Raw genomic sequence first — 27,542 nt, 5'->3', positions numbered from 1 at the left:
CCCAAGGAGCTAAAGGGATCTGCAACCCTATTGTTGGAACAACATGATGTACTAACCAGAACCCCGGAGCTCTTGTCTCTAGCTGCATATGTATAGAAAGATGGCCTAGTCGGCCATCAATGGAAAGAGAGGCCCATTGGACTTGCAAACTTTATATGCCCCAATATAGGGGAATGCCAGGGCCAAAAGAATGGGAATGGGTGGGTAGGGAAGTGGGGGGCGCTATGGGGGACTTTTGGGATAGCATTGGAAATGTAATTGAGGAAAATATGTAATAAAACTATTAAAAATTAAAAAAAAAAGGAATGCTAACTATCTGAAGATGTCCTGATTTCTGATATTTGTTATTTCCCAACCGTGGGAAATTTCCTTTTGGCAGAAATTTTCTTATTTAAAAGAACATGAAACATTTTTATCAGCCTTCTGGTATTCCTGTGAAAATCTGAATTAGAGATTGGTCATCTAATAATATTAGAAGGGGATATCATCCTTCCCAAATAGTTATTTGGAGAAACTCTTTAATATTACTGAGATGATTTCACTTTTCTGGAAACATTAAAACATTTAAAACATCTACTAATAGTTAAGAAAGACATGTAGTTGAATTTTAAAATATATTCTAAGTTTATTTGAATTAGCTTTCAACCGCCTATCTTAATTTAAAGGGGAAAATAATTGGTTTACTTTGAAATATTCTTCTAAGAGTTTAAGGATGTAACCAGGAAGTCATTTATCATTTACAACAGCATATTTGTTATGCTGCAGAGGGTAGGTGTAAAGTTAAATCGGTGGACGAAGAGAATGAGAGCTGAGGAAGTAGAAGGAAGCACCAACTTCTTACTAAGCCTCCCCCTCCCCCCACTAGAAACGTATTGGGTACTTTTCACAGTAACTAAATTGTCTGACATAGAACATAAGGGAGGAAGACTCAGAGGGTCTAGCCCATGGTCAATTGGTGCCATGGACTTGGGCAGAGTAATTATAGCAGGTGGTGTGTGTGTGTGTGTGTTTCCTCTTCTTGGTCAACAGGAAATAGAGAGCAAGATTAGGCGTCAGGGATGAGATACCCTCAATGTGCTACCCATTACGACCTATGACCTCCAGCTAGATCCCGCCTTCTAAAGTCTCCAGAACTTCTTTACTATCTGAGAACCAGTCCACCAAGACATGAGGCAGGGGAGATATTGGATATACAAAGTATATCAACTCTGAGCTCGTGGCAAACTGTCTTTGCTACAGATCCAGGTAAACATTGAACTACAGCATGACCACAGAGTTTAACATTTATTAAAATATAATTTTACCTTCATAAACTATCACAGACATGTCACAAAGCCAAATAGTGATGTTACAAAAATCCATGGACTTGCACATTTGGTATTTGTTAGTGAACCAGATGTTTGTACCACACGTTTGACCTCTTAGAGAGGAAGCATCTTTCCATCATTGCTTACAACTCTGACTGGATAAGTCTTAGTGCTTTCTTCATGTTGTCTACCACTGAAATAAGAATAAACAAATATTGTGCTCTTAGTAAATGAAACTAGCAAATGTTAGAACTTAAATGATAATAAATAAAATTAGATTGCTTACATTTTTGTATTAGTTGGCTCATTAACATACTATATTAATAAGCTAAATTAATATTTGTAAATTTATGGATTACGGCCATCAGAAGTGGCTCATCAAATTCATTGATAATAAGCAGCTAATTTATTAAAGGATCTTTGAGAGAGTGTTTTCTTTTCTTATTTATTTTTTAATTTATTTATTATTTTCTTTTTATACATTTCAAATGCTATCCCAAAAGTTCCCTATACCCTCCCCCCTCTCTGCTCCCCTCCCCACCCACTCCCACTTCTTGGCCCTGGTGTTACCCTGTACTGGGTCATATAGAGTTTGCAAGACCAAGGGGCCTCTCTTCTCAATGATGGCTGACTAGGCCATCTTCTGCAACATATTCAGCTAGAGACAAGCGCTCTGGGGTACTGGTTAGTTCATATTGTTGTTCCACCTATAGGGTTGCAGACCCCTTCAGCTCCTTTCTCTAGCTCCTCCATTGGGGGCCCTGTGTTCCATCCAATAGCTGACTGTGAGCATCCACTTCTGTGTTTGCCAGGCACCAGCATTGCCTCACAAGAGACAGCTTGCAAAACACATGAAACTCAAGAAGAACGAAGACCAAAGTGTGGACACTTTGCCTCTTCTTAGAATTGGGAACAAAACACCCATGGAAGGAGTTACAGAGACCACGTTTGGAGCTGAGACGAAAGGATGGACCATCTAGAGACTGATGCACCTGGGGATCCATCCCATAATCAGCCTCCAAACGCAGAGTGTTTTCTTTTTAATGAGCTATTGAATTAATCCAGTATTGCTGGATCTGAGACCAATACCATCTTCTTAAATATGACTGATAGTAACTGTTATTAAAAATAGTTAGTCTTAAGTAAATTTTGTACCTCACTATTTATAGGCATTTAAAGAAAGACAAAATCATCATTATTGTCATCTGAGAAAAAAAAATCATATTGGGTCTTTGACACTAGGAGGAAGCATTCTGTCTCCTAATGTTTGTGTCTTTTTTAGTGTGTCAGAGTCAGCTATCACCACTAACCAATGTAATTTTTGATGTAATTTACTCACACATGGGTAAGTCCCGGGGTTCATATGTGTATAGTCTGTTAGAGTATCTTCCAGTTATATCAGCCCTGACAGTCAAAGAAGGGTCTGTCAAAAACAACACAAAACAAAGTCACAGAAACATTACTTAATGTGGTCTTAAACTTGTTCCTTCTCTCCACTCTAAGACCAAAGTCAGGAAAATGATAAGCAAAGTCAGTTTTCATCATGTGAATTCATGGATTAGCCTTCAGTCCTTTTAGAGAGGCATGGTTCTACTTTGTGGTATTGTATTAAAAGTGCATGGTTAAGTTGATTTAAGAACATAAATTCTTTTTAAATGTTTAAAATTTGTTAGCAACATAGTACATTTTGGTGTAGATCTAACAAGAGCATAATGTTATTGATTGGGTTAGAAAGGGCTCCCCTTTTAAAAGAACAGTGCTTAAGTTTGAATCTTAAAGCAAATAAAAACAAGCTAAGGTTCCTACTGACTTAGCAAACCTGATATGGACACATACCAACAAACATGATCCTGGGCACGTACTGCCCATCAGGTGACAAGTTCTTGTCCGTGGTCTCATGCTAGCAGAAGATGAAATACATGAACATCATTGGATTGTGTAGCATTCTTTATGGAAGCTAAATTTCCACAAAGTTATACATTAAAGCCTTAAAATTCTGTATTAACTAATACTTGACCCTGAATGTTTTGAGAGAAAAAAAAAGAGTTCAACGTTTCTATAAAGTTATGACATTAAGACAACATTGTTGTCATCATGTACCATGAGATTCAGCATGATGAAGTCATTTTGTGCCATTTCTTGTATTTCTTCATTTTTGGCAAATTCCTTTTTTAGTGCTGTGAAAGAGAAGGAAATGTCATTTTGCCTAACCTTGATATTACATTGATATTACATTGTTTTCTATAATTGTGTCAATGGCATGGGTGTAAATGGTTGTCCTTTTACTACTTAGTCTATCACTGGGAAGCAATGAGCTATAGTTTGCTTATGGAGATGTCAACAGACATTAACAAACACAGTAGTTTTATAATTTACATTACGTAGTAACTCATTGGTTAGAAAATTTTCTGCCAGCAAATTTTCCACTCATTTTTATTTTTATGAAGTTGATATCACATTTCAAACAGCATATCAGAATTTCAGCAGATTTGAATAACCATTATAATCTTTGGTCTGGATTGTGTTTCACTACTTAGCCCATAATCTTTCTGCTGTAATTACTAGAGGGTGCCCATAGGTGGCTCTTTCTTGGTCTTTAAGCATCTTGGTAGAATGGTGGTATTTTAGGAATTACATTTTTTAAATGTTATTTTTCTAGGTTTCTTCCTAATTATTCTTCCCAGCTAACTTCTATCTTATGTTTGGACAGACAGTAAGCTCCCAGGAGCTAAATTTACCTTGACAGTACTGACAGTCCTCCAGGTGGTGAATAACCATCAGTGGTTTGTTACTAAACAGAGAAAGCATAAAGTGAAGTTTCATGATTAATGCTGGATCGTGATTATAAAATGGAATTATATTTAAAGTTTTGGTACTATTGAGAAGACTTAAATAAATACTTTAGGCTTATACTTCATGGCCATGTGACCTATAATAGGTAGTGTCATCTGGTGTATGGCCACAGAACACACCACGTACAATATTATAAGTGTCAGCTCACAGGCTGCATAGCATACTGAATCAGATTGTTGGTGTGGGGTACAGGAAGCACAGCTTAAAGTGGCAGGTGGCACTTATATCTACTATAGTATGTACAGATAATTAGAAAACCATGTTATCGCCAGGACTTATATAACCAACAGTTATTGCTAATGAAATCATGATATATAATTTCAGGACTTAAAATATTTTAAAATATTCTTCATTTTTTCATTTAAGTTTTTACAAAACAGGCATATTTGATCAGTTTCATATCATTTTATTCATGTGTCAACTTAAATTTATAAATAAATCAGAGTCCCTTATTAAAATTTTTTCAGGATAATTTTAATTTTAACTCTAAATAAAGTTGTAATACTAAGTGACTTCCCAATTCTAATCTAAAAATAAAATGAGAATAGTAATTGCAGAAGGGATAAAATGATTATGGTGTGGATATTTTCATGGTTTGTGTTTCATCCTTTTCCCAAAGGTTCTTGTGGTAGAAGCAAGGTCCCCAGTGGGATGATGAGGCAGTGGAAACTCTAAGGATAGAAGGTGGTTAGATAATGGCTGTGTCCTCAAGAATATGTCACTGTGTCTCCTGGGAGACAATCTGGTGTCCTGGGACTGGATCACTTCCCAGGAGGATGCTTTGCTGTGAGGTTGGAATCTTCTAATCCCTTTTGCACACAATCATATCCTGGGACGCCATTTGCCATGAGGTCTCATCAGAGCTGGGCAAATATTGATGTCTATGCTCTTGAACTTCCGGAGCCAAGTAAACCTCTTTGGTTTACAAATTATTCAGCTTCATGTATTTATACTATATAACTATAACTAACAATACAAAACTGACTAAGAAAGACATATTGGATACTTTTTCAAATATAGCTTTAACCCTAAGATAATTATAGACATCAAAAGATAAGTTTTAGAGTCATGCTTATTCAACAACAAAATTTTTTTATATCAATAAATTCTCAATTCACAAGATGTCCACACAATAATTTCACAGCCAATTGATAATGATACAAGTTGCCCACCTAGATTAGACAAATTATCCCAATTATTCTATCCTTTTATTATATTCATAGCTACCTGTGGCTATTTAAAGCCACACGGAATCTGGAACATCTTCTTCTTCCTCCACCTTCCTTCCTCTCTCTCTGTTCTCTCTTCCTGTTCCTCTAACTCTTAGCTCTGCCTTTCTTTTCCCTGTCCAATCACAGGATTCTTGTTGTGTTAATATTTAAATTAATTGGGGCAAAATTTTGCTACATTTCTCTGCTTGATTGCCCTTTGGGGAATTATTGACTTATCATGGGGTTCTTTGCTAATTCTCAAAGAACATAAATCAAAATACTCTATTCTCTTGTGCCATAATTACAGTGTCCAGTTACTTCTCATGAGCTGTCGATAAAAGGAAATCTGTTGAATGGCTGCTCATTGGGTGGCCTTGGAAGATTTAAATTGTCCCTTGAAGCAGGGCTCATGAAAGTGGTCTATGCAGAAGTGATGTAGGTGGCTGAGGACAGATGAACAAAACTTTTTATGTATTAATATTCGTTAATTTTGTAATGCTGATAATCTATTTTTGAACAGGCTAGGCAAGCACTCTCCTAGTTGGCTGAATTCCTGGGCAGCATAAATCTTTTTAAAATCAATTACAAAAAATAATTATATAAATTCAGTGGTTGCAAACCACTGAAAAATGCTGTAACCAGTATTGGTTTTCAGTCTCAGTAGAGGTTAAATACAAACTTCAAATGAATAACTTCATTTACTTTTCAAACTTTAAAAGAACATTTTGGACCCAGGTGGTAGTGGTACACACCTTTAATCCCAGCACTTGGGAGGTAGAAGCAGGCAGATCTCTGAGTCTGAGGACAGCCTGATCTACAGGGTGAGTTCCAGGACTGCCCAGACTACACAGAGAAACTTGGTCTTGAAAAATGAAAAACAACAACAGCAACAACAAAACCAACAATAAAAGTAACAAAAAAGTACATTTTGGATAAAACTCTTCCAAATTACCTTTAGGATTTATGGGAAAACGAGAGAGCTGCCATTTACCAGCATCAGACGTTGGTAAAAGTGCAGATTCAAGCTATGAGGAACAGAGTGTTATACACACTTCTTATGAATAGCATGCTAAGACTAAAGGTATTCAATGAGGCTTTCACTGGCAGGACAAACTAGATTCAGCCCTCCTGAGCCTAAGATGTTTAATGATGCTCTCACAGGCAGGTCTACTACTCAGCCTTGTAAACATCAGCCAAGGAAGTTTTCTATTATGGCTCTTTTGACTGAGCTCAGTGGAGAAACACTGTCAAGGGCATAGGCTACCCTGCTCTCCTGACTGGCAACCACTTCTTCCCAGTATCTTCAAGACCTCTTGAAAGGGGCAGCCATGCTTATGGAGGCTTGAGGAAAGTTTTAGGACAGTGACTCCAGCATCAGACTGCAGTAATTAGAATACAAGGAAACTTCACTCACAACAGTTTTCACACGAGTGATTATTCCACTTAACGAAAAGGACAGAGACAATGGCAGAAATTGGAGTAGCTACAGTCAAAAGCAAAGGCTTTGAGTTGAGTTTTGCTGTGTTTTTTTTTTTTTTTTTTCAGCTGAGGAGAGTAAATACCTGAGTGTTTGTGGCTGTACTTTCATTTTTAGTGCCGCACCCTGCCAATATCACATAGAAGTAGGTAAAAGTGGTCTGTGGGGAAGAAGAGAGTGCTTGTGTCCCAAACACAACTTCATCTGTGATCCCCCAAATGTGAGTTTTGTGTCAATTTTGCATTACAGGATACTATATATTTTATTTTTCAAAATTTATAGTAAAAATCTGTTCTAAGAACACATGACTCTCTAGCCTACGTCAACTTTTCTAACAGAAAATCACTAATTGAGGGTTTTTTTTGTTTTTGGATTGTTTGGGGGGGGGGGTTTTGTTTGTTTGTTTTGTTTTGGTCTTTGGTTTTTTGGTTTTTTCCAGACAGGTTTTCTCTGTGTATCCATGGCTGTCCTGGAACTCGCTCTGTAGACTAGGCTGGCCTCGAACTCAGAAATCCATCTGCCTCTGGCTACCAAGTGCTGGGATTAAAGGTATGAGCTACCACTGTCTGGCAGTTTTAGAGGTTTAACCCATTATCGTGCTTGGTGGCATGCAGGCATTCATGGTGCTGGAGAGTTGTTAAGAATTCTATATCCTGGTCCACAGGCAGCAGGAAGAGAGAGACACTGGTCCTAGCTTGAGCTTTTAAAACCCAAAGCCCACCCTACTCCCCACCCTCCCAGTGATATACTTCCTCTAACAAGGCCACACCTACACCAACAAGGTCACATGTCTTCATCCTTTCAAATAGTGGTACTCTATTTGATAGGATAGAACCTATGGGGGCCATTTTCATTCAAACCACCACAAAGGATATGACTTATAGTTTTCTTGTAGTGTTCACCTGACTTTGTTACTAGGGTGATTACACCCTTATTAAAGGAATTGAAACATATTGTTTTCTTTGATTTTTAGATGAATTTCAGGAGGATTAGTATTAGTTCTTTAATAGTTTAGAAGGCACCAGGCAATGTTAGCACACAGCTGTAAAACCAGCATCTGTAGTTCTGAGGAAGGAGCATCATTTGAACCCAGTATTTGGAATGGAGAAGATACTGTTTCAAAACTAAACAAAAAATTTAGAAGTTGGTAAAACCTTGCAGTTAAGCATCAGGTAGATGAAAGACGTTTATTTATTTATTTATTCATTCATTCATTCATTCATTTATGTGAGACATGGTTTATCTTGGTTGTCCTGGAACTTGTTCTATAGACCAGGCTAGTCTCAAACTCATAGAAATCCACATGACTGCATCTTCCAAGTGCTAGGGTTAAAGGTGTGTACTACCAATGTCTAGTAATGGAAGACTTTTGAAATTCTTTTAAAATTCTGAATAAAATTTCAGTGGTCTGTTTAAATTTTCTATTAATGGTTCAATCTTGACAGTTTTATGTATATAGGAATTTATGTTTTTCTTAGTATGTCTAATTTATTGACTTAAAAGTTTTTAAAATAGTCTTTTGACCCATCTTTTTCCTTTGGTTATTTTTCCTTGGTTTATGTTTACTTTTATTTACATGTATGTGCATATATTTGTAGGTATGCAGGTACCGAGGAAGGCCACAGAGGCTTTGGATCTCATGGACCTAGAGTTACATACACATGGTTGCTGGAAATTGAACTTCCATGGTCCTCTGGAGGAGCAGTAAGTTCTCTTACTCACTGATCCATCTCTCCATCCCTGTAATGTCACTTGTAATTTCTCCTTTTCATTTGTGATTTTATTAGACTTCTTTATTTTTTCTTTGCTGGTATATTTACTGGTATGTTGGTCTTTATCTCTTCAAAAAGAAAGAATGAAAGAAAGGAAGGAAGGAAGGAAGGAAGGAAGGGAGGGAGGAAGGGAGGAAGAAAGAAAGAAAGGAAGAAAGAAAGAGTGAGAAAAAGAAAGAGTGAGAGAAAGAGAGGAAGAAAGAGAGAAAAGAAAGAGAAGCAACTTTTATTTGTATGATCCTGTCCATTATTTTCTTAGGGTTTTAAATATTTCCTTTCTAAGAATAAATTTGAATTTAGTTTCTTTCCATTTTGTGGAATGAAGGAAGTTTTAAGGTACAATACTAGATTATTTGAAACTTTTTTCTTTCAAGTAAAACATAAGATAAATATATTTGTTGTAAAAGTATATCAGTAAAGGTATTGATTCAGAAAATTTGCCTCTTTGATATATTTATAGTGCATTGCCTAAGTTTTAGTATGTTGACTTTCCTCTGATTTTCCTCAAAATAATAATAATAATAATAATAATAATAATAATAATAATAATAATAATAAAAACCTCTTCTGCTTCTCTACCCATGCCAGATTGGCGGTCCTGATACTCTCCCACACAATACAACCTGCCTGTCTCCCTGGAGGTCTGCAGTAACCAAGGACACAGGTGAGACTCCTGCTAAAATAGCCACACTACTTGGGGATACTCATAGAGCCCAGATTACACAGGACCTACCCTCTGCCAAGCTCCATCTTCCTTCTGGTCTGCTTCTCTATCCTGGTCAGATCTGTAGGCCCAACACCCTCCTACACCCTACAGTCTGCCTGCCTCTCAGGATGACTACAGTAACCAGGGGCACAGCCCTTTTAGTTTGTACCTTAATCTGCAACAGGGGGAGATCCTGGCCCTGGAACCCAAAGCCTGCCTGTTTCACAGGAGGTTCGCCCTAACTAGGAACACAGGAGGTCTATCCTAATCAGGGATACAGGAGGCCTGCTCTAACCAGACACACAGGAGGTCCTCCCTAACAAGAGACAGCTTCCCAGGAGGCTGATTCTAACCCATGTCATAGAGCTCTACCTGCCTCAAAGGAGGCCTGCTCCAGTCAGGCACACACAGGTCAGTTAACACTAGAGATAGCCAGGTGGAGAGAGGCAAGGACAAAAACATAAGCAACAGAAGCCAGTGCAATTTTGCACCATCAGAACCCAGTTCTCCAACCAAAGAAAGCCCTGAATACTCTAAAACACCTGAAAAGAAAGATTCTGCTATAAAACCCCATCTCATCAAGATGATAGAGGACTTTAAGGAGGATATAAATAATTCCCTTAAAGAAATACAGGAAAACAGGTAGAAGCCCTTAAGGAGGAAACAAATCAATCCCTTAAAGAAATACAGGAAAATGCAATCAAGCAGGCGAAGGAATTGAATAAAACAGTGCAAAACATAAAAATAGAAATAGAAACAATAAAGAAAACACAAAGGGAAGCAACCCTGGAGATGGGCAATTTAGGAAAGAGATCAGGAGCTACCTATGCAAGCACTACCAACAGAAAATAGAAGAGAGAATCTCAGGCATAGAAGTTACCATAGAAGATACTAACACATTGGCCAAAGAAAATACAAAGTGTAAAAAGCTCCTAACCCAAAATATCCAGGAAATTCAAGATACAATGAAAAGATCAAACCTAAGAATAATAGGAGTAGAAGAGGGTGAAGAATCCCAGTTCAAAGGGCCAGAAAACATCTTCAAGGCCATCATTGGAAAGATAGGCCCATTGGACTTGCAAACTTTATATGCCCCAATATAGGGGAATGCCAGGGCCAAAAGAATGGGAATGGGTGGGTAGGGAAGTGGGGGCGCTATGGGGGACTTTTGGGATAGCATTGGAAATGTAATTGAGGAAAATATGTAATAAAAATATTAAAAATCAAAAAAAAAAGAATATCATAAAAGAAAACTTCCCTAACCTAAAGAGAGAGATGGCCATAAAGGTACAAGAAACCAACAGAACACCAAATAGATTGGACCAGAAAAGAAATTCCTCTTAATCAAAACACTAAATGCACAGAACAAAGAAAGAATATTAAAGGCTGTAAAGGAAAAAGGCTAAGTAACATAAAGACAGACACCAGACTTCTTAACAGAGACTCTAAAGTCAGAAGATCCTGGGCAGATGTCATACAGACCCTAAGAGGACACAAATGCCAGGCCAGGCTGCTATAGCAAATAAAACTCTCAATTACCATAGATGGAGAAACCAAGATATTCCATGACAAAACCAAATTTAAACAATATCTTTCTACTAGTCCAGCCATGCAGAAGATAGTGGAAGGAGAACTCCAACACAAGAAGGTTAACTCTACCCACAAAACGTAAGAAATTAAACAACTCAAGAGAAGAGAATCATACACACATAATACCACCTACACAACAAAAATAACAAGAACTAGCAATCATCTGCCTTTAAAATCTCTCAATATCAGTGGACTCAATTCCCCAATAAAAAGACACAGACTAACAGACTGGATATGTAAACCAGGTCCAACATTTTGCCACATACTTGAAACACACCTCAGTGACAAAAACAGACTCTACCTCAGAGTTAAGGACTGAAAAAAAGTTTTCTAAGCAAATGGTCCCAAGAAACAAGCTGGAGTTGCCATTCTAACATTCAATAAAATAGACTTTCAATTAAAAGTTATAAAGCAAGATGGTGACATTCATCAAAGATGGTCATATTCATCAAAGGAAAATTCCACCAAGAGGAAGTTTCAATTCTGAACATCTATGCCCCAAGTGCAAAGGCATCCACATTCATAAAAGAAACTTTACTAAAGCTCAAAACACATTGAACCTCACATAATAATATTAGGAGATTTTAAAGCCTCACTCTCACCAATGGCTAGTTCATTGAAACAGAAACAAAACAGAGACACAGTGGAACTAGCAGAAGTTGTGAACCAAATCGATTTAACAGATATCTACAGAACATTTCACACCCAAATAAGAGAATAATGCAAATAATGCAAATAATAAAAAAGAGAATGATACAAAGAATCAACAAAACCAAGATCTGGTTCTATGAGAAAATCAACAAGCTATATAAACCCTTAGCCAAACTAACTAATGGGAACAGAGACAGTATCCAAATTAACAAAATCAGAAATTAAAAGAAAGACATAACAACAGAAACTGAGGAAATTAAAAAAAAATCAGATCTTACTACAAAAGCCTATACTCAACAAAACTGAAAAATCTGGATGGAATAGATGATTTTCTAGACAGATACCACCTACCAAAGTCAGATCAAGATCAGGCAAATTATCTAATCAGTCCCATAACTCCTAAAGAAATAGAAGTAGTCATTAAAAACCTCCCAACCCAAAAGAGGCCAGGGCCAGATGGTTTTAGTGCAGAATTCTACCTGACCTTTGAAGAAGAGCTAATACTAATACCCCTCAAACTATTCCACAAAAATAGAAACAGAAGCAACACTAATTCATTTTATGAAGTCACTGTTACTTTGATACCTAAACAACACAAAGACCCACCAACGAAAGAAAACTTCAGGCCAATTTCATTTATGAATATTGAGGCAAAAAATACTCAATAAAATTCTCTCAAACTAAATCCAAGAACACATCAAAACCAACATTTACCATGATGAAGTAGGTTTCATTCTAGGGCTGCAGGGATGGTTCAATATACGAAAATCCATCAACATAATATACTATATAAGAGAACTCAAGGGAAAAGTCACACGATCACCTCATTAGATGTTAAGAAAGTCTTTGAGAAAATACAACACCCCTTCTTAAGGTCTTGGAGAGATCAGGAATTTATGACATAATCAGGATTTTAATAGTCTTGGAGAGATCAGAATTTATGACATAAACCTAAACATAATAAAAGTAATATATAGCAAATGAACATCAAATTAAATGGAAAGAAACTAGAAACAATCCCACTAAAATCAGGAAGAAGACTGCCTACTCTCTTCCTATTTATTCAACATAGTACTTGAAGTGCTAGCAAGAACAATTAGACAACAAAAGGAGATCAAGAGGACATAAATTGCAAAGAAGTCAAAGTATCACTATTTGCAGATGATATGATACTAAACATAAACAACCCCCAAGATTCCACCAGAGAATTCCTACAGCTGGTAAACAAGTTCAGCAAAGTGGCAGGATATAAAATTAACTCAAACAAATTAGTGGCCTTCCTTTATACAAATGATAAACAGGCTGAGAAAGAAATTAGGGAAACAATACCCTTCACAGTAACCACAAATACCAGAAAATATCTTGGTGCAGCTCTTACCAAGTAAGTGAAAGATCTGTATGACAAGAACTACAAATCCCTGAAGAAAGAGATCGAAGAAGACCAACCCATGCTCATGGGTTGGTAGATAAACAGTGAAAGTGACCATCTTATCAAAAGTGATCTACAGATTCAGTCTAGTCCCTATCAAAATTCCAGCACAATTCTTCACAGGCATGGAAAGAGCAATTCTCACTTAATATGGAAAAACAAAAATCCAAAATAGCCCAAACAATTCTCAACAATAAAATATCTTCTGGGAGAATCACCATCCATGACCTTAAGTTGTACTACAAAACAATAGTGATAAAGACTGAATAGTATTACTACAGAGTCAGACAGGTTAATTAGTGGAATAGAATTGAAGACTCAGAAATAAGTCCACACACCTATGGACACTTGATCTTTGACAAAGAAGCCAAAACATACAGTGGAAAAAGTAAAGCATCTTCAACAAATGGTGCAGGTCTAACTGCTGGTCTGCATGTAGAAGAATGAGAATAGTCCTATATTTATTATAGTGTACAAAGCTCAAGTCCAAGTAGATCAAAGAACTCAACATAAAACCTGATACACTGGATCTAATAGAAGAGAAAATGGGCAAGAGTCTTGGACTCATTGACACAGGGGGAAATTTCCTGAGCAGAAGAGCAATGGCTTATGCTCTAAGATCACTAATTGATAAATGAGACCTCATGAAACTGAAAAGCTTCTTTAAGGTAAAAGACAACATCAATAGGACAAATTGGCAACCTACAGATTGGGAAAATAACTTCACTAACCCAACATCTGATAGAAGCCTAATATCCAAAATATATAAAGAACTCAAGAAGTCAACTTCCAAAAAACTAAACAACCGAATTAAAAATGGGGTACAGAGGTAAACAGAGAATTCACAATAGAAGAATCTCGAATGGCTGAGAATGTTAAATGTCCTTAATGATAAGGGAACTGCAAATCAAATCGATCCTGAGATTCTACCTCACATCAATCAGAATGGCTAAGATGAAAACCTCAGGTGACACCTCATGCTGGCAAGGATGTGGAGAAAGAGGAGCACTCTTGCATTGCTGGTTGGATTGCAAACTGATACAACTACTCTGGAAATCAACATGGCAGTTCCTCAGAAAATTTGAAATAGTTCTACCTGAAGGCCCAGCTATATCGTTGTTGAGCATATACCCAAAAGTTGCACCACCCTACCACAAGGACAGGTGCTCCACCATGTTCATAGCATCCTTATTTGTAATACCCAGAAGCTAGAAACAACCCAGATGTCTCTAAGCTGAAGAATGGAAGCAGAAAATGTGGTTTATTTACCCAATGGTATACTATTCAGCTATTAAAAATGAGAACAACATAAATTTTGCAGGCAAATGGATGGAACTAGAAATATCATCCTATGTGAGGCAACTCAGATCTCAAAGGTTCAGTTATTGGGGCGGGGGGGCAGGAGAGAAGCCCAGAGGGCCAAAAGAATGCATGGAAATAAACAGCATCAGGGTGGGGAGTGGAGGGACCCTCTAGAAAGTACCAGAAACCCAGGAGGTGAAAGATTCAAGGACTTAATGGAAGTGACCTTAGCCAAAATGCCCAACACTGGGGAGAGGGAACTGGAAGAGTCCACCTCCAGTAGAGGGTCAGAGTTACTAACCCACAGTCAAAATTTCTGATCCAGAACTGTTCCTATCTAAAAGAACTTCAGGGATTGGGAAGAGACTGAAGGAAAGGGGGTCCAATGACTGGCCCAACTTGGGATCCATCTCATGGGAAGGCACCAAGGCCTGACACTATTACTGATGCTATGGTGTGCTTACAGACGCTAGCCTGACATGGCTGTCCTTTGGGAGGTTCTACTAGCAGCCGCCTGAGACAGAGCCAGATACTTCCACCCAGCCATTGGGCTGAAGTCAGGGACTCCTATGGTTGAATTTGGGGAAGGATTGAAGAAGCCGAAAGGGAGAATGACCCCATAGGAAGACCAGCAGCATCAACTAATTCAGACCCCAGGGAGCTCCCAGAGACTAAGCTACCAACAAGGAGCATACACAGGTCAGTTGGAGGCTCATAAATAGCACAGGTCTGTCTGGTGAGACCTTTGTGGGGAAAGATGCCTGTAATCCTAGAGAGACTTGAGGCCCCAGGGAAGAGGAATGCCTGGTGTGTGTGTGTGTGTGTGTGTGTGTGTGTGAGCTGTGTGTGGTATGTGTATGTAGTACATACACATGAGTGCTGTGTGTTAAATGTGTATGCAGTACATGCACTTGAGTGTGCAGTTGCAAACAACTGTGTAGCGCATGATGAGACCAAAGTGGGATGTCATTGTTAATCTCCATCAAGGCTGTACATTATTTTCTTGAGCAGGTCTCTCACAGAACCATATGTGTTCTACTTCATCTAGGCTGGCTGCCCAGTGAGCTCCTGGAATTCACCTGTCTTCACAAAGTCTCATGGATTTCAGACTGGCCTTAAACTTACTCTATAGCCAGGATAACTTAGAACTTCTGATCCTCTTGCACCTACTTCCAGAGTCCTGCACCATCACACCCATTTTATATGTGACAATGGGATTGAACTCAGAGGTTTTTGCTCTCACTCTGCTAGCACTCTACTAGCTGGGCTACATCAGCTGCCCTAAATATTGACTTAACAGATTAATTTTTAGTTTTTTCTCATTCTAGAATTTCTAGATTAAATCTTACTCTATCTGAGCAGATAGCTTCAGTGGTCTGAGGCTGTAATTTGTCCATTCATATTTGGAAATGAAATTTTTCTGTAGTATTTATTCAGTTCTGGAGTTTTTAACTCCATTGTCACTTAACTTCCTGTGTTTTCACTTTAATCTGAGAATTGAAAATGAATATTCTTCAGATATATGAAAAACTCTCCAGGAGATTTTTTAATCATCAAGGATAAAAATTATGTTATGTTTGATCATTGACTAGTACCTGGCACATAAGAGGGGATGATCAACTAGTACTTGGATGACTAACTATGAATACGAGCGTGAAATAAAGATCCCCAGGGTGTCTGGCTCACCAGACCTGCTGGAGACTGTTCCTATGAGTCACTTTCTTACTAAGCGTGCACAGTGCTTAGTGAGAGGCACTACCTTATTCATACAACTCATATTTAAAGCTTGCCTGTGTAATAAAGACATTCATCTTGGGGGATTTAGAACTTTTACAAATAATGAACCCCACTTGCTATGGTTTGAATGGGAGATGTTCCCTCACAAACTTGATTGTTTGAACAATTGTTCCCAGCTGCTGGTATTATGGTTTTGCAAAGTGTAGGTGGAGAGAGTTGGGGCTGATGGACAGTACTCATGGGATATACCTGACCCTGCTTCTGGCCCCATTCTCTGCTGACTGTCAGCATGGTGAAACCTGCTGCCATGCCTTCTTTACTATGATGGATTCTATGTCTAAGTCCTGACTCAAGATAAATCCTTCCTCCTCAAGTTGCTTCCTGCCAGGTGTTTGGTTACAGTAATGAGAAGAGTAGCTAAAACAGCATTGTGATAGCAGTTGTGACTTCACACAGCCTACAATAATGACACAAGAACTGTGGCTTTCTTTCAGAAGCTAACATAACTCTTTCTGGGTTTTCCATGAGGCATGGCAGATTGCATGTGAAGAGAAACTGAGAGGGATTTTACCTTTTGCGAGCATGAAAGAGACCTTCTTCGTAAGTTTGCACCCATGTGATGTCATCTCCCCATCCTGAAGAAGAGACAAATCCTTGTATTATTCCAGGACTATAGATCTTTGACTGAAGAGCAGATGTGAACCTACAAACCTATAATAGCCCCAAAGCTGTTGAGTGCCATGCACTGTAAAAGATAGTAAGTTATATCTGGATACAAAGATGGGATGCCCTATCAAATTGTATGTAACAGGATTTGGGAGGGCACATCAAAGCTCAAAACCAGCCTCAAACCTATTCAGCACTGACCAGGGCCAGATAGTCAATGGGTGGTGGCTGAGAAGACATCCCCGTTTATGTATGTAAAAGCTCTAGCTTTTAAAATGTACATAAATCAACAGTTATCTTAGCACACTTCCAAAGAACTGCCAAGAGCCCTTTCCACTGTACTACCAAGTTCCCTATGTGTCTTGAGAGTCAAAGGACTGCTTCTATGCAATTCTACTTTCACTTTTTTGCTTGAAAAATGTTTACGGAGGAAAATCACACACACACACACACACACACACACACACACACAGCATTCTGGAAACATCCAAAGAGTGAAATACAGGGAAAGAGAAAGCTGTGGCTACAGACAGAATCTTAGCCTTAGAAAGGAGATAGCAGTAGTTGTGAGTATATGCTAGAGATTAAAGAATGAAGCTTTCAAGAAGTAGAACGTACAGGGCATCCAGGAACATTGCCGAGTGTTTAGGATTTGCCCCAGATATGGATGAGAAAGACTGACATGAAATATCTGAGTTAGAGACTCAGGTTTTCCTGTGTGTTAAAATGTCAGATTGCAGCATCTCCACTTGATACCACAGACATATAACAACAGAGATTAGAAGCAGAACCATGAACTAAGATACACATGATTCTGTGTTTCTTTTTCTTTCATTTATTTGTTCTTTGATAACAACTTTATTGAGATATCATTCACGTATTATTCAACTTACTAATAGAAAGTGTATATTATTTGTGGTATATTCCCAGAGCTACACAGCCAACACCACAGTTGATTTTAGTACATTTTTACCACCTCAAAGTAAACTCTTGTTAAAAGCAAAAACCCTAATTACATTTATTTATCTACTTATTCATGTGTGTGGGGAGGGGGCATAATATGCTCAGCACCAGTGTGGCGGTCTGAGGATATCCTGGGATTCTGGGAATGAAATTCAGGCCACCAGGCTTGGCACTAAGTGCTTTACCTGTCACCCATGCTTTAATTTTTAGATCATTCTCAGCTCCAAACACTAAATCTAATTTGAACCCCTGTAGTTTGCATACTCTGGACATTACATGTACATGGACTAGCCCTCACATATGCACTATGTGACCTTTGTGATTGAATTATGCACTTAGCATGTTTTCTAAGTTTATGCTCTGTCACGTGTTAGTAGTTAATGACTTTTTTATGGCTTAATATTATTCCACAACAGAGCCAGGCTTGGGCAGTGAAAGAAGTTGTTATCAGTATGATGGGGTACTGCTGTGATAGACCTGACTGCATTGTTTTGAGGAGGATTGTGGAAGGACTTTGGAACTTTGGGTTAGAAAAGCCTTTGCTGTTGAGAGCTCAGTGGGCTGTTCTGTGGGAGCTTGGAAGATAAGAATGTTGAGAACAGTGCAGACAATGGAGGCTTGGTTTGTGGAATTTCAGAGGGATGCAGCAACTCTGCCAGGCTGTGTGTGTGTGTGTGAGTGTGCACACGTGCGCATGCTCGCACGCGCACACACGTGCACGCATGTGGGTAGATTCTGTGTTGGTCCAGTTAGCTGGGCTGAAGCATCAGTTTTGCTTTGCTGGAATACTCCAAGCTGGTCAGCTAGGGCTGAGAAATTTGCAGGGAAGAGCCCAGCACTGTTGAGGTGAAATCTGAGAAGTGTTTCCTGAGGGTTAGCACACAGAATGTGGCCAAGAATATATCTTGTGCTGGCAGCCAAAGTTGGTACTATAAGAGTCACCCAAGAGGCACTGGTTTGGAAGGTATGAGGGGACATGGAGAGAGCTGAGGCATGGCACTGTGAGTGGCTTTGGTGACCTTTGGTGAAGGTACAGCCTCAGTGACAGTTGAAGGCTCAGGATTGAAAAGCTGCAAAGGGCCAGGCAGGAAAGTTGAGGCTTGAAAGTGCAGCTCAGTTGCAGCGGAAGACCCCAGCCTTTTTGAGATGCCAGTGCCATGGAATGGCCACTAAGAACATCAGCAGCTGTGCGGTAGAGCCAGCTGGAGAAGAGACAACAAGGTGTGTATGTTGCAGAGGGCAGAGCTAGAGAAGTAACCCAAGCCATTTGGAGGAGCCCAGAAGTTTGTGAGTGAATCTGAGATAATTGGACACATTATTTACACTTTTATAGTTGGTTTTTGCTTTGTTCGGGTTTTGATTATGCCATTTCTTCCCTTTTGAAGTGAGAACGTATTTAGTTTGTTTTTTATTTTACAGAAGCCTAGGGTTGAGAGACTGAATTTTTAAAGAGATTTTTAGGTTTTAAAAAGAGACTAAATGTTTTTAAAGATACTGAATTCGAAAGTGTTTGAATTTGTAAAGACCACAGGACTTTTACTGTTTGTTCAATGTTTTATATTATGAGATTGATCTTAGAGATGAACAAGAAAGATGTAGTTATGGTTTATCAATGATATGTTTGAGTGTCAATTTGGCACGGGATCAATTATCCTTCCTGATTTTATGTCACCTTGACGCAAGCCAGAATTACCAGAAAGCAGGGAACCTCAACTGAGAAAACGTCTCCATAAAGTCCAGCTGTAAGGTATTTTCTTAATTAGATATTGATGAGAGAGTCCCAGTCAATTGTGAGTGGTGTCACCCCTGGGCTGGTAGTCCTAGGTTCTATAAACAAGCAGACTGAGCAAGCCAGTAAGCTGCACCCTTCCGTGGCCTCTGCATCAGTTCCTGCCTCCAAGTTCCTGCCCTGCTTGAGTTCCTGTCCTGACTTCCTTCAAGGATGAACAGTAATGTGGAAGTGTGAGCTGAATAAATACTTTTCATTCCCAAGCTTCTTTGATGTTTCATCATAGCAATAGTACCCTAACTATGACAACCACTTTTTATATACTCATCGCTTGATGGAAATTTTGGGCTGCTTTAACATTTTAACTTTGATGAATAACATTTATATGAACATAAAAGAACAAGTTTGTGAACAGGTATATATTTATATTTATTTGGGACATATAGGGAGAAGTGAAATTGCTAATTTAAATGATAACTGTATTTTAATTTTCTTTTCTGTTGATACAGGCTTTTGCTATCCCTGATGCAGGGTGGCCGCAAACTTACAAGTGCTGGGATTAAAGGTGAGTGCCACCACAGCTGGCACATATTTTAACTTTCTGAGGAGCTGTTAGTTAAATTGTTCTACAAAATCACTGTGCCAATTTATAGTAAGAGCAAAGTAATAGATATATTTGTTCTGGATCAATATCTTAACACTGGAAAACATCTTTGTTGTTTTGGTCCCCCACCCAGGCCGGACAGAGTCTGCTCAGTAATGATCCTGAAAGATGATCTGATGTTGCCTTAGACCATTTCACATTAACCTACTCTAGATATATGACAGCTGCCCCATGATTACTGTTCTTTCTTTGCTGGTATTTATTTTAGATTTTTACTCTTATCTTATATTTTAAATTTTTATTGTCTTGTATATGGGTGTTTTGCTTGCATGTATGCATGTGTACCACTTATATGCCTTGTGCTCATGGAGGTCAGCATTAGATTCCCTGGAACTGGAGTTATAGATAGCTGTAAACTGCCATGTGGGTGCTGAGATGTGAACCGAGGTTCCTCTGGAACACTTCTTAACTGCTGCACCATCTCTCCAGCTCCCCTCATCTGTTGTAAATGTCACTCAAATACTAGAGCTTTATCAATGGATTCATTCCAGTTCCTTTTCCTGCTCAGCCTAGTTATATTAAAGGATCATCATCTGTTCCGTTTGAATCCACCAGTCTCTGAGTATACAATGGAAGAAGAATATAACTTCCCAAATAGCCATAGCTCTGCAGGGGCCATATTGTCTATCATAACTGTCTTCATTCAGTCTAGGTCATAATCACAATGGGGCAAATGTGACAGAAATTAAATTCTCTTCCAGGTCTGGATTCCTGGCTATTGTTTTGTCTCTAGCTATGGTTTTCTGTGTATGATTTTATTCACTCATCAGCTATGCATTTACTGAGTATCTGTTCTATTCTAGGCTCTTGAATGGGCTGCCAGAAGTTCTTTTGTTTCATAGCCCATGCTGGACTTGAACTCAGAAAGTGAGTGCTGGAAAGCACTTTAGGCGAGCACCATCATGCCAAGCTACAGTTCTCACGTGAAAAGGATGCTGGGAAATGTTCTGGTCACAAAACACTTGTGTGAGTGTGTGTGTGTGTGTGTGTGTGTGTGTGTAATTTTTTTAACCACTTATTTCTTTTCCTCACTAATCTTATGTTTTCTTCCAATTGGTTTCAGGCCTTAACTGTTTGGAACTGTTCTTTGCTTTACGGGACTGCACTGCGCACATTGTACTCTGACTCCTTCCACCTCCTCCTGCCTTTCGTCCTCACTTTCCCAGCCCTTTCTAACATAGAACTAGATAACCAGAGGGTCAGCAAATATAAGCCAATCCTCAGCAGAGTGACTCTCAGCATCAGTGGCCTTTTTCTCTATTAAAGCAGTATCTTAACAGCTGAACCAAGTTGTTCAAAGTAAGCCATACATTCTTCAATTTGTTTTCATAATGTTTGCCATGAAGGGGGCCATAAAGATGGCATAGCAGGTAAAGGCTCCGACTACCAAAACGGATGACTTGAGTTTGATCCCTGGAGCCCAAACTGGGGGGAGGAGAGAACAGAATTCAGCGAGTTGTCTCCTGACCTCAGCACATAAATAAATACCTGTAGTAAAACTTTGCTGCAGAGTTTTAGAGCAACATTTGAGTGGGCTCACAAGATACTGATGTCTTCTATATCAACTATAGCAATGCCACCCAGCTCAACTGTGGAAGGATTTGAACAAGTAGTAGCTTGGCCTTGGGTGGGTTAAAGGTACTAAGCTATTTATTTTAAAACTATCATCTTTGTTTGGAGAGCTATGTGATAAATTATACCCAGGGAAGTATTTTTGCCCTTTATTTATTTTGTAGTATACATTGCCTTTCTAGGCATATAGATTGTGATTGCTGAGCTAACTAATTGATTGAATTAATTGACTTTGGTAAACAATAATGGACACATAGCTAGTGGTCTATATATGGGAAGAAATGAATGGCGTGGAAGTCAGTCTGCTTTAGCATTTTGGACACCCTGCGGTACAGGTACACTGCACTTATGTTTTCTTATGCTTTCACTCTGCTCAAAGCACCGTTTCAAAGAGTGGCCAAACACTACGTGGTTATCCTGCTTATTTGAATTTATCATGCCGGGGCAAACAATTCTCAGCATTTACTGTTTCCCTGGAAACAGCAAAACAACTTTGAAATCTGTTCTTTTTCATCCTTTTGGATATGAAGATTTATTTTTTTCCTTAGTCCAAAGTAAAACTATAAGTATAAAAATTTAGAAGTTTTTCTGAAGCCAAAGCCAAATGCAAATGTCTAAAGTCAGTGCACCTGTTTATTGGAGTCCTAAGAAAGACTTGGTGAGCCAATGTTATCAGGAAGTGAGAGAAAGCATGATCTCCTGGGTAGCCTTGTATAAAATAATATTATTTTCTTGCCTTACATAGGGGCCTAGGAATTTGAGCAAACTTTGCACAGTCTTAAATTGCTTTCAGGACAACACCATGGCATCAAAGAGCCTTTTTTTTTTCTAAGATTCTGATAATCAAAGCTATACACATCAAACAAGTTCTTTACAAAATATCCAAAAAAATCATTCAAAACATTTTCTTTAATTGAGCCAGGCATAGTGGTTAGGAGACATAGGCAGGCACATCTCTATGAGTTTGAGGCCAGCCTGGTATACATGAGTTCCAAGCCAGCCAAGGCTACATGAAGAGAGCCTGTTTCAAAACCAAAACCAAAACCCCAACCCCCAAGTGTTTGAAATTTGATTATTGCCTAAAAATCAATGATCCCCTTTAGTAAAGTTTGTTTTAAAGTTATACATAACAAATATCTAGGCTTTCTTTCTTTCTTCTTTCTTTTTCTTTTCTTTTTTTTCCTTGTGTCTTTTTTTTAATTAGGTATTTATTTCAGTTACATTTCCAATGCTACCCCAAAAGTCCCCCACACGCTCCCCCACCCACTCCTCCACCCACCCACTCCCACTTCTTGGCACTGGCGTTCCCCTGTACTGAGGCAGATAAAGTTTGCACGACCAATGGGCCTCTCTTTCCACTGATGACTGACTAGGCCATCTTCTGATTCATATGCAGCTAGAGACATGAGCTCTGGGGGTACTGGTTAGTTCATATTGTTGTTCCACCTATAGGGTTGCAGACCCCTTTAGCTCCTTGGTTACTTTCTCTAGCTCCTTCATTGGGGGCCCTGTGATCCATCCAATAGCTGACTGTGAACATCCACTTCTGTGTTTGTTAGGCCCTGGCATAGTCTCACAAGAGACAGCTATATCAGGGTCCTATCAGCACAATCTTGCTAGTGTATGCAATGGTGTCAGCGTTTGGAAGCTGATATGGGATGGGTCCCCGGATATGGCAGTCTCTAGATGGTCCATCCTTTCATCTCAGCTCCAAACTTTGTCTCTGTAATTCCTTTCATGGGTGTTTTGTTCCCAATTCTAAGAAGGGGCAAAGTGTCCACACTTTGGTCTTCGTTCTTCTTGAGTTTCATGTGTTTAGCAAATTGTATCTTATATCTTGGGTATTCTAAGTTTCTGGGCTAATATCCACTTATCAGTGAGTACATATTGTGTGAGTTCTTTTTTGATTGGGTTACCTCACTCAGGATGATGCCCTCCAGGTCCATCCATTTGCCTAGGAATTTCATAAATTCATTCTTTTTAATATCTGAGTAGTACTCCATTGTGTAAATGTACCACATTTTTTTTTTATAATCAAACTATAGACAGACACAACAAATATACCGAGAACAGTTGAGATGACTGAGTTTAGGAACTACAATGAGATTATGGTACCTCTTGAGAGTGTCTGAGGTGGTCTCTTTTCTTTTTTGATAGCAATGGCAAGGTTTGAAGAAACTGTGATCAGCAAGAGGCAGAGGGCCAGAGCGGAATGTAGCATCTTATCTTCTATAGAGTCACTCAGAGGCAGCTAGAAGATAATTTTCAGAATCTGGTCATTTTTAGCAGTCAGCTATTTAAAGGTATTTGGACAAACCCAAAGCTGACAGGTTCACTTTTTTTATTTCACATTAGATAATCTCAGAGGATCATTTAAAAAATACATTTAAAAACCCACTGAAACATCTTATACGATATTAAGTTTGTGAAGGTTCTAGAAATCCTGACACAGGGTGACATTTGACAGCAGGCTGAGGGTACTGAGCTGTCCCTGAGGTCACTGTGCTGTGCATAGCCCCACAGTGAAACTCAAACAACATCCTCTTCGTTATCACTTTCAAACTTCATCAAGCAGAGCAAAGTTGACTCTCAGCACCGAGATTCTTTGTCTTTTCATCATTCTGGGCCTAATAACTGGGACAACATCTTTAACTCTATAGCAAAGTGAGATTAGATATGAAAACATTTTTTCAGTTACAAATAAGAAGCAAAGCAGACTATGGACAAGCCTTGATTTTTTTTTTTTTTTTTTTTTTTTTTTTGGTGCTTTGTAGGCACATAGCTCCAACAGTCACTTAAGCTTCTACCCTTTGGATTTAAAATTCTTCTCGTTAAAAAAAAAAAAGCCAAGTCTTATCACATTACTGAAGTGACACTTAGGGCTAACAGTAGAAACCAGTGCACAGATATCCTCTGTGCTTGTTCAAAATTTCTTAAAACATTTGAGTTGTAGATTTGTGTCATTTGGCAGTGAATCCCACCATAATAATGAAATTTCCTAGCCCAAATCTAATCAACAACTGCTTACAGATTCTACTTGAATGTGACTATATTCAGCTCCATTAAGAAAATCATGTGGAAAATGGAAAGATTCACAAGACACAATAATTTGGTCCCAGGAAAACAACAGGTGACTATGATGGTTACTGCAAAATAGCATCTGAGATCTTGTAGGGCAACAGCTCAGTGGAGGTTTCTAGGCCCTGGTTTCTCTAGATACTTTTTCTTGTTCCTGTATGTTCTCATTTTCAATTATGTCCCTCCTAAATCAATGATGTTTGCCAGCCCAGGTTAGTCTTATTGAAATTACTTCCATCTATAATTGCCAGTAGAACCATTTATTGACTTCTCTGTATGCAGGGTCTAAAAACATGTTAAACAATAACCATGTCTGATAACATATCAGTTTTAGTTTATATAGCTGATTAATCCATAAAACATTTTAGAATGTCATCTTGTTCTCTTGTGGTTTGGCCATCTTGCACCTGAACAATGAAATGAAAGCGATGGTAGGTTTTAGCAGGGAACAGGACAGCCTGGGCTAACATGGTCAACTTGGGAGGGTCAACTTCAGTCAGGCTGCAAGTTGCAGTAGTGATGTTAAAAAACTACCTACAAGAAAGTCTTATCAGCTTCTAGAACCTCTACAAATGAGCTATAGGCGGGAAATAAAAAAACATTTCAGAGATTGCCTCCTCATCTTCCTTGAGAAGGTCCAAGAATATTTTAGATTCTTTTAGGATCTTAGAAAGAAAGCTACTCGGGAGAAAACATTCATAAAGCTCTTGATGCTAGAAACAGTGATGAACAGGTGGAATCTACATCAAGAAAAGAGAGAGAATGTACAAAGTCATAATTTGTGCTATTTTAGGTCAAGTTCACAGTTGTGGATGAACCTAATAATCCCTAATTTCTATTTATTACATATCTGTGTGGTATTGTTAAGCACATTTTTATATCTAAAGTTAAGAAACTTTGTTAGATGTTGCAGAAAACATATCAACAGTATTCAAAGCAATGTGGCTTGCTTACTGTTTGGGCATCAGTGAAGCTTCCCCTGGTCCAAGTGTGTCTTGCTGAGAGTCCTTAAGGTCTAGTTGGAAGGCAGAGGCATTGGGAAGAATTCAGATGATTCTAACATTACAGCAACATCAGATGCACCGACCCTGTCATCTACCAATAGGCTTCCTTAGTTACCATTGACCAGTTAGCACATTCGGCTTGCAGTTTTGAAAAGTAAATTGAACACAACCCATTTACTTCAATATTGAAATTTTCTGTATTTTAAAGTAAAACTTTAGGGGCGAGAAAGATGATACAGTGGTTGAAAGTACTGGCTGCTCTTCCAAAAAGGAACCGGGTTCAGTTCCCAACACCCACATGGCAGCTCACACCTCTCAGTTCCAGGAGGATCCAACACCCTCACACAGACATACATGCAGGCAAAACACCAGTGCACATGAAATCAATGTAAATAAATAAAAACCAAATTATTAAAAAATAAAATAAAACCTTAAACATACAAGGAAGCATTGTTGTTAGCACCCGGACTATTAAGAGATCATTTTAGAGTAAGCCTAGCTTATTCTATTATTCATATGAATTGAGAATAAAACTGTGAAGCCAGCCCAGGAAGCCAAGTCAGTAGCAGCAACAGAGTCATCATTTCATGCTCTCCACTTCTAAGAGTCTCACTTTTAAATAGAAACAAAATGACCATTTAGATATAGCAGAGGTTGAGAGATTGAAGTTTTGCCTCCTTACCTGAGCTGCCCAGCGCTGTTGTTAGAAACGTGTTTTGGATGTTACTCGTTGCAAAGGGGTGTGGATTTATAAGCACACACGCCTGACCTACAACTTCACCTGCATAGCAACAAGAGCGCTGTCACCTGTGTGCTCACAAACAGAGGCTTGTCCGAAGAACTTGGTTTCATTCCAGTTCTCATGCCTTGCAGGAGAAAGCGCTCCTCGCTCTAAATTAAGATCACATGTCTTCACAAAATGACACCAAAGACTTCTTTGTGCTTTTTTTTTCTCTCCACCTTTTACTTTCCAAGGTAATTGGACATTTGGCTAGACTTCAGCACTGCAAGAAAAAGGAAAGAAAATGGGGGAAAAGGCAGGGGCAAGGGGATGAATGTAGAAACCGTGTGTAGGCCATTGTTCCCAATGGGAGTTCTGGAAGCTTTGTGGATTACACAAAAAGAAAATTGAAATTCTTCAGGGTGACTCGGGTTGCAGGAGTATAATACAGAGCTAAAGAGATCAGGGTTGCTTTCTTTCTTTCCTTCCTTTAGCTGAGAGAGAGAGGTTTTAATTTTTTTAATGTTTTGATATCAAAATAGTGATTTGGTTATTCTCTGAAATCCTTCTTGTTTGTTTTTGATGTTGTTATATACTATGAATTTATCCAATTTAGTTTTAGAGAATAGCTGTGTCTCACTGACTTGCAGTAAAATTCCTGAAAGCTGCACAATGGGATTTACAGAGTGTGGGCAGGTTAGCTCCCCAGTGCTTCCTGGCCCTCCAGCCTCTTTTAGAATATTTGGGATAGAAGCTTTCAGTTCAGTTCAAGCTCAATGAGGATGTCCTGGAATGAGCAACTAGCAGGGACAGATGGATACTGGAGGGAGCAAGGGATGGAGGGAGATTAATGGGAGAGATTACTGGAACTGAGGGGCACTTCGAGGACACTGTGAAAACCCAGTGCAGGAGAAACTCCCTGGAATCTAGGAGAGTGATCCTAGTGAAAAATCCTGGCAATGGGAGATACAGATCCTGAACTGGCCATCTCTATAATCTAGCAAGTCTTCCAGGTAGGAGACATCAATCCAGACACAAAACGTTTGGTCTTCAATTTGTCCTTCGTGCAAGATGAACTGTGCTGGGTAATGGTGGTGCAGAATTTGTGGG

The 27,542-nt window shown here is 38.8% G+C and overlaps 1 protein-coding gene across 4 annotated transcripts in view; it reads right to left on the bottom strand.

Annotated features, from left to right (window-relative positions):
• The window catches only part of Agr3 (anterior gradient 3, protein disulphide isomerase family member), a 45,697-nt gene extending 19,204 nt beyond the window's left edge, over positions 1-26,493 (bottom strand). Inside the window, exons 1-9 of one of the 4 annotated variants that reach the window (XR_015045113.1) lie at positions 26,394-26,448; positions 25,662-25,722; positions 23,745-23,880; positions 16,607-16,670; positions 4,046-4,098; positions 3,408-3,484; positions 3,144-3,207; positions 2,647-2,730; positions 1,305-1,500 (exon numbers count right to left, since the gene is read on the bottom strand). Coding sequence is in view for 3 of the 4 variants with exons in the window: in XM_085830129.1 (XP_085686255.1) it covers positions 1,451-1,500; positions 2,647-2,730; positions 3,144-3,207; positions 3,408-3,484; positions 4,046-4,098; positions 16,607-16,670; positions 23,745-23,850 (498 nt within the window). In the remaining variant the exon portion in view is untranslated. Of the gene's footprint in view, positions 1-1,269; positions 1,501-2,646; positions 2,731-3,143; positions 3,208-3,407; positions 3,485-4,045; positions 4,099-16,606; positions 16,671-23,744; positions 23,882-25,630; positions 25,723-26,393 lie in introns of those variants that run through there. The other 3 variants (XM_085830129.1, XM_085830130.1, XM_085830131.1) reach the window with 3 other exon arrangements.
• Positions 26,494-27,542: the final 1,049 nt, after the last annotated feature.

The sequence above is a fragment of the Mus caroli genome, unplaced genomic scaffold (genome assembly GCF_978045245.1).
Source record: "Mus caroli unplaced genomic scaffold, Mus_caroli_1 scaffold_14, whole genome shotgun sequence".
Lineage (NCBI taxonomy): Eukaryota > Metazoa > Chordata > Mammalia > Rodentia > Muridae > Mus > Mus caroli.
This window is presented reverse-complemented; position numbering and strand designations above follow the sequence as displayed.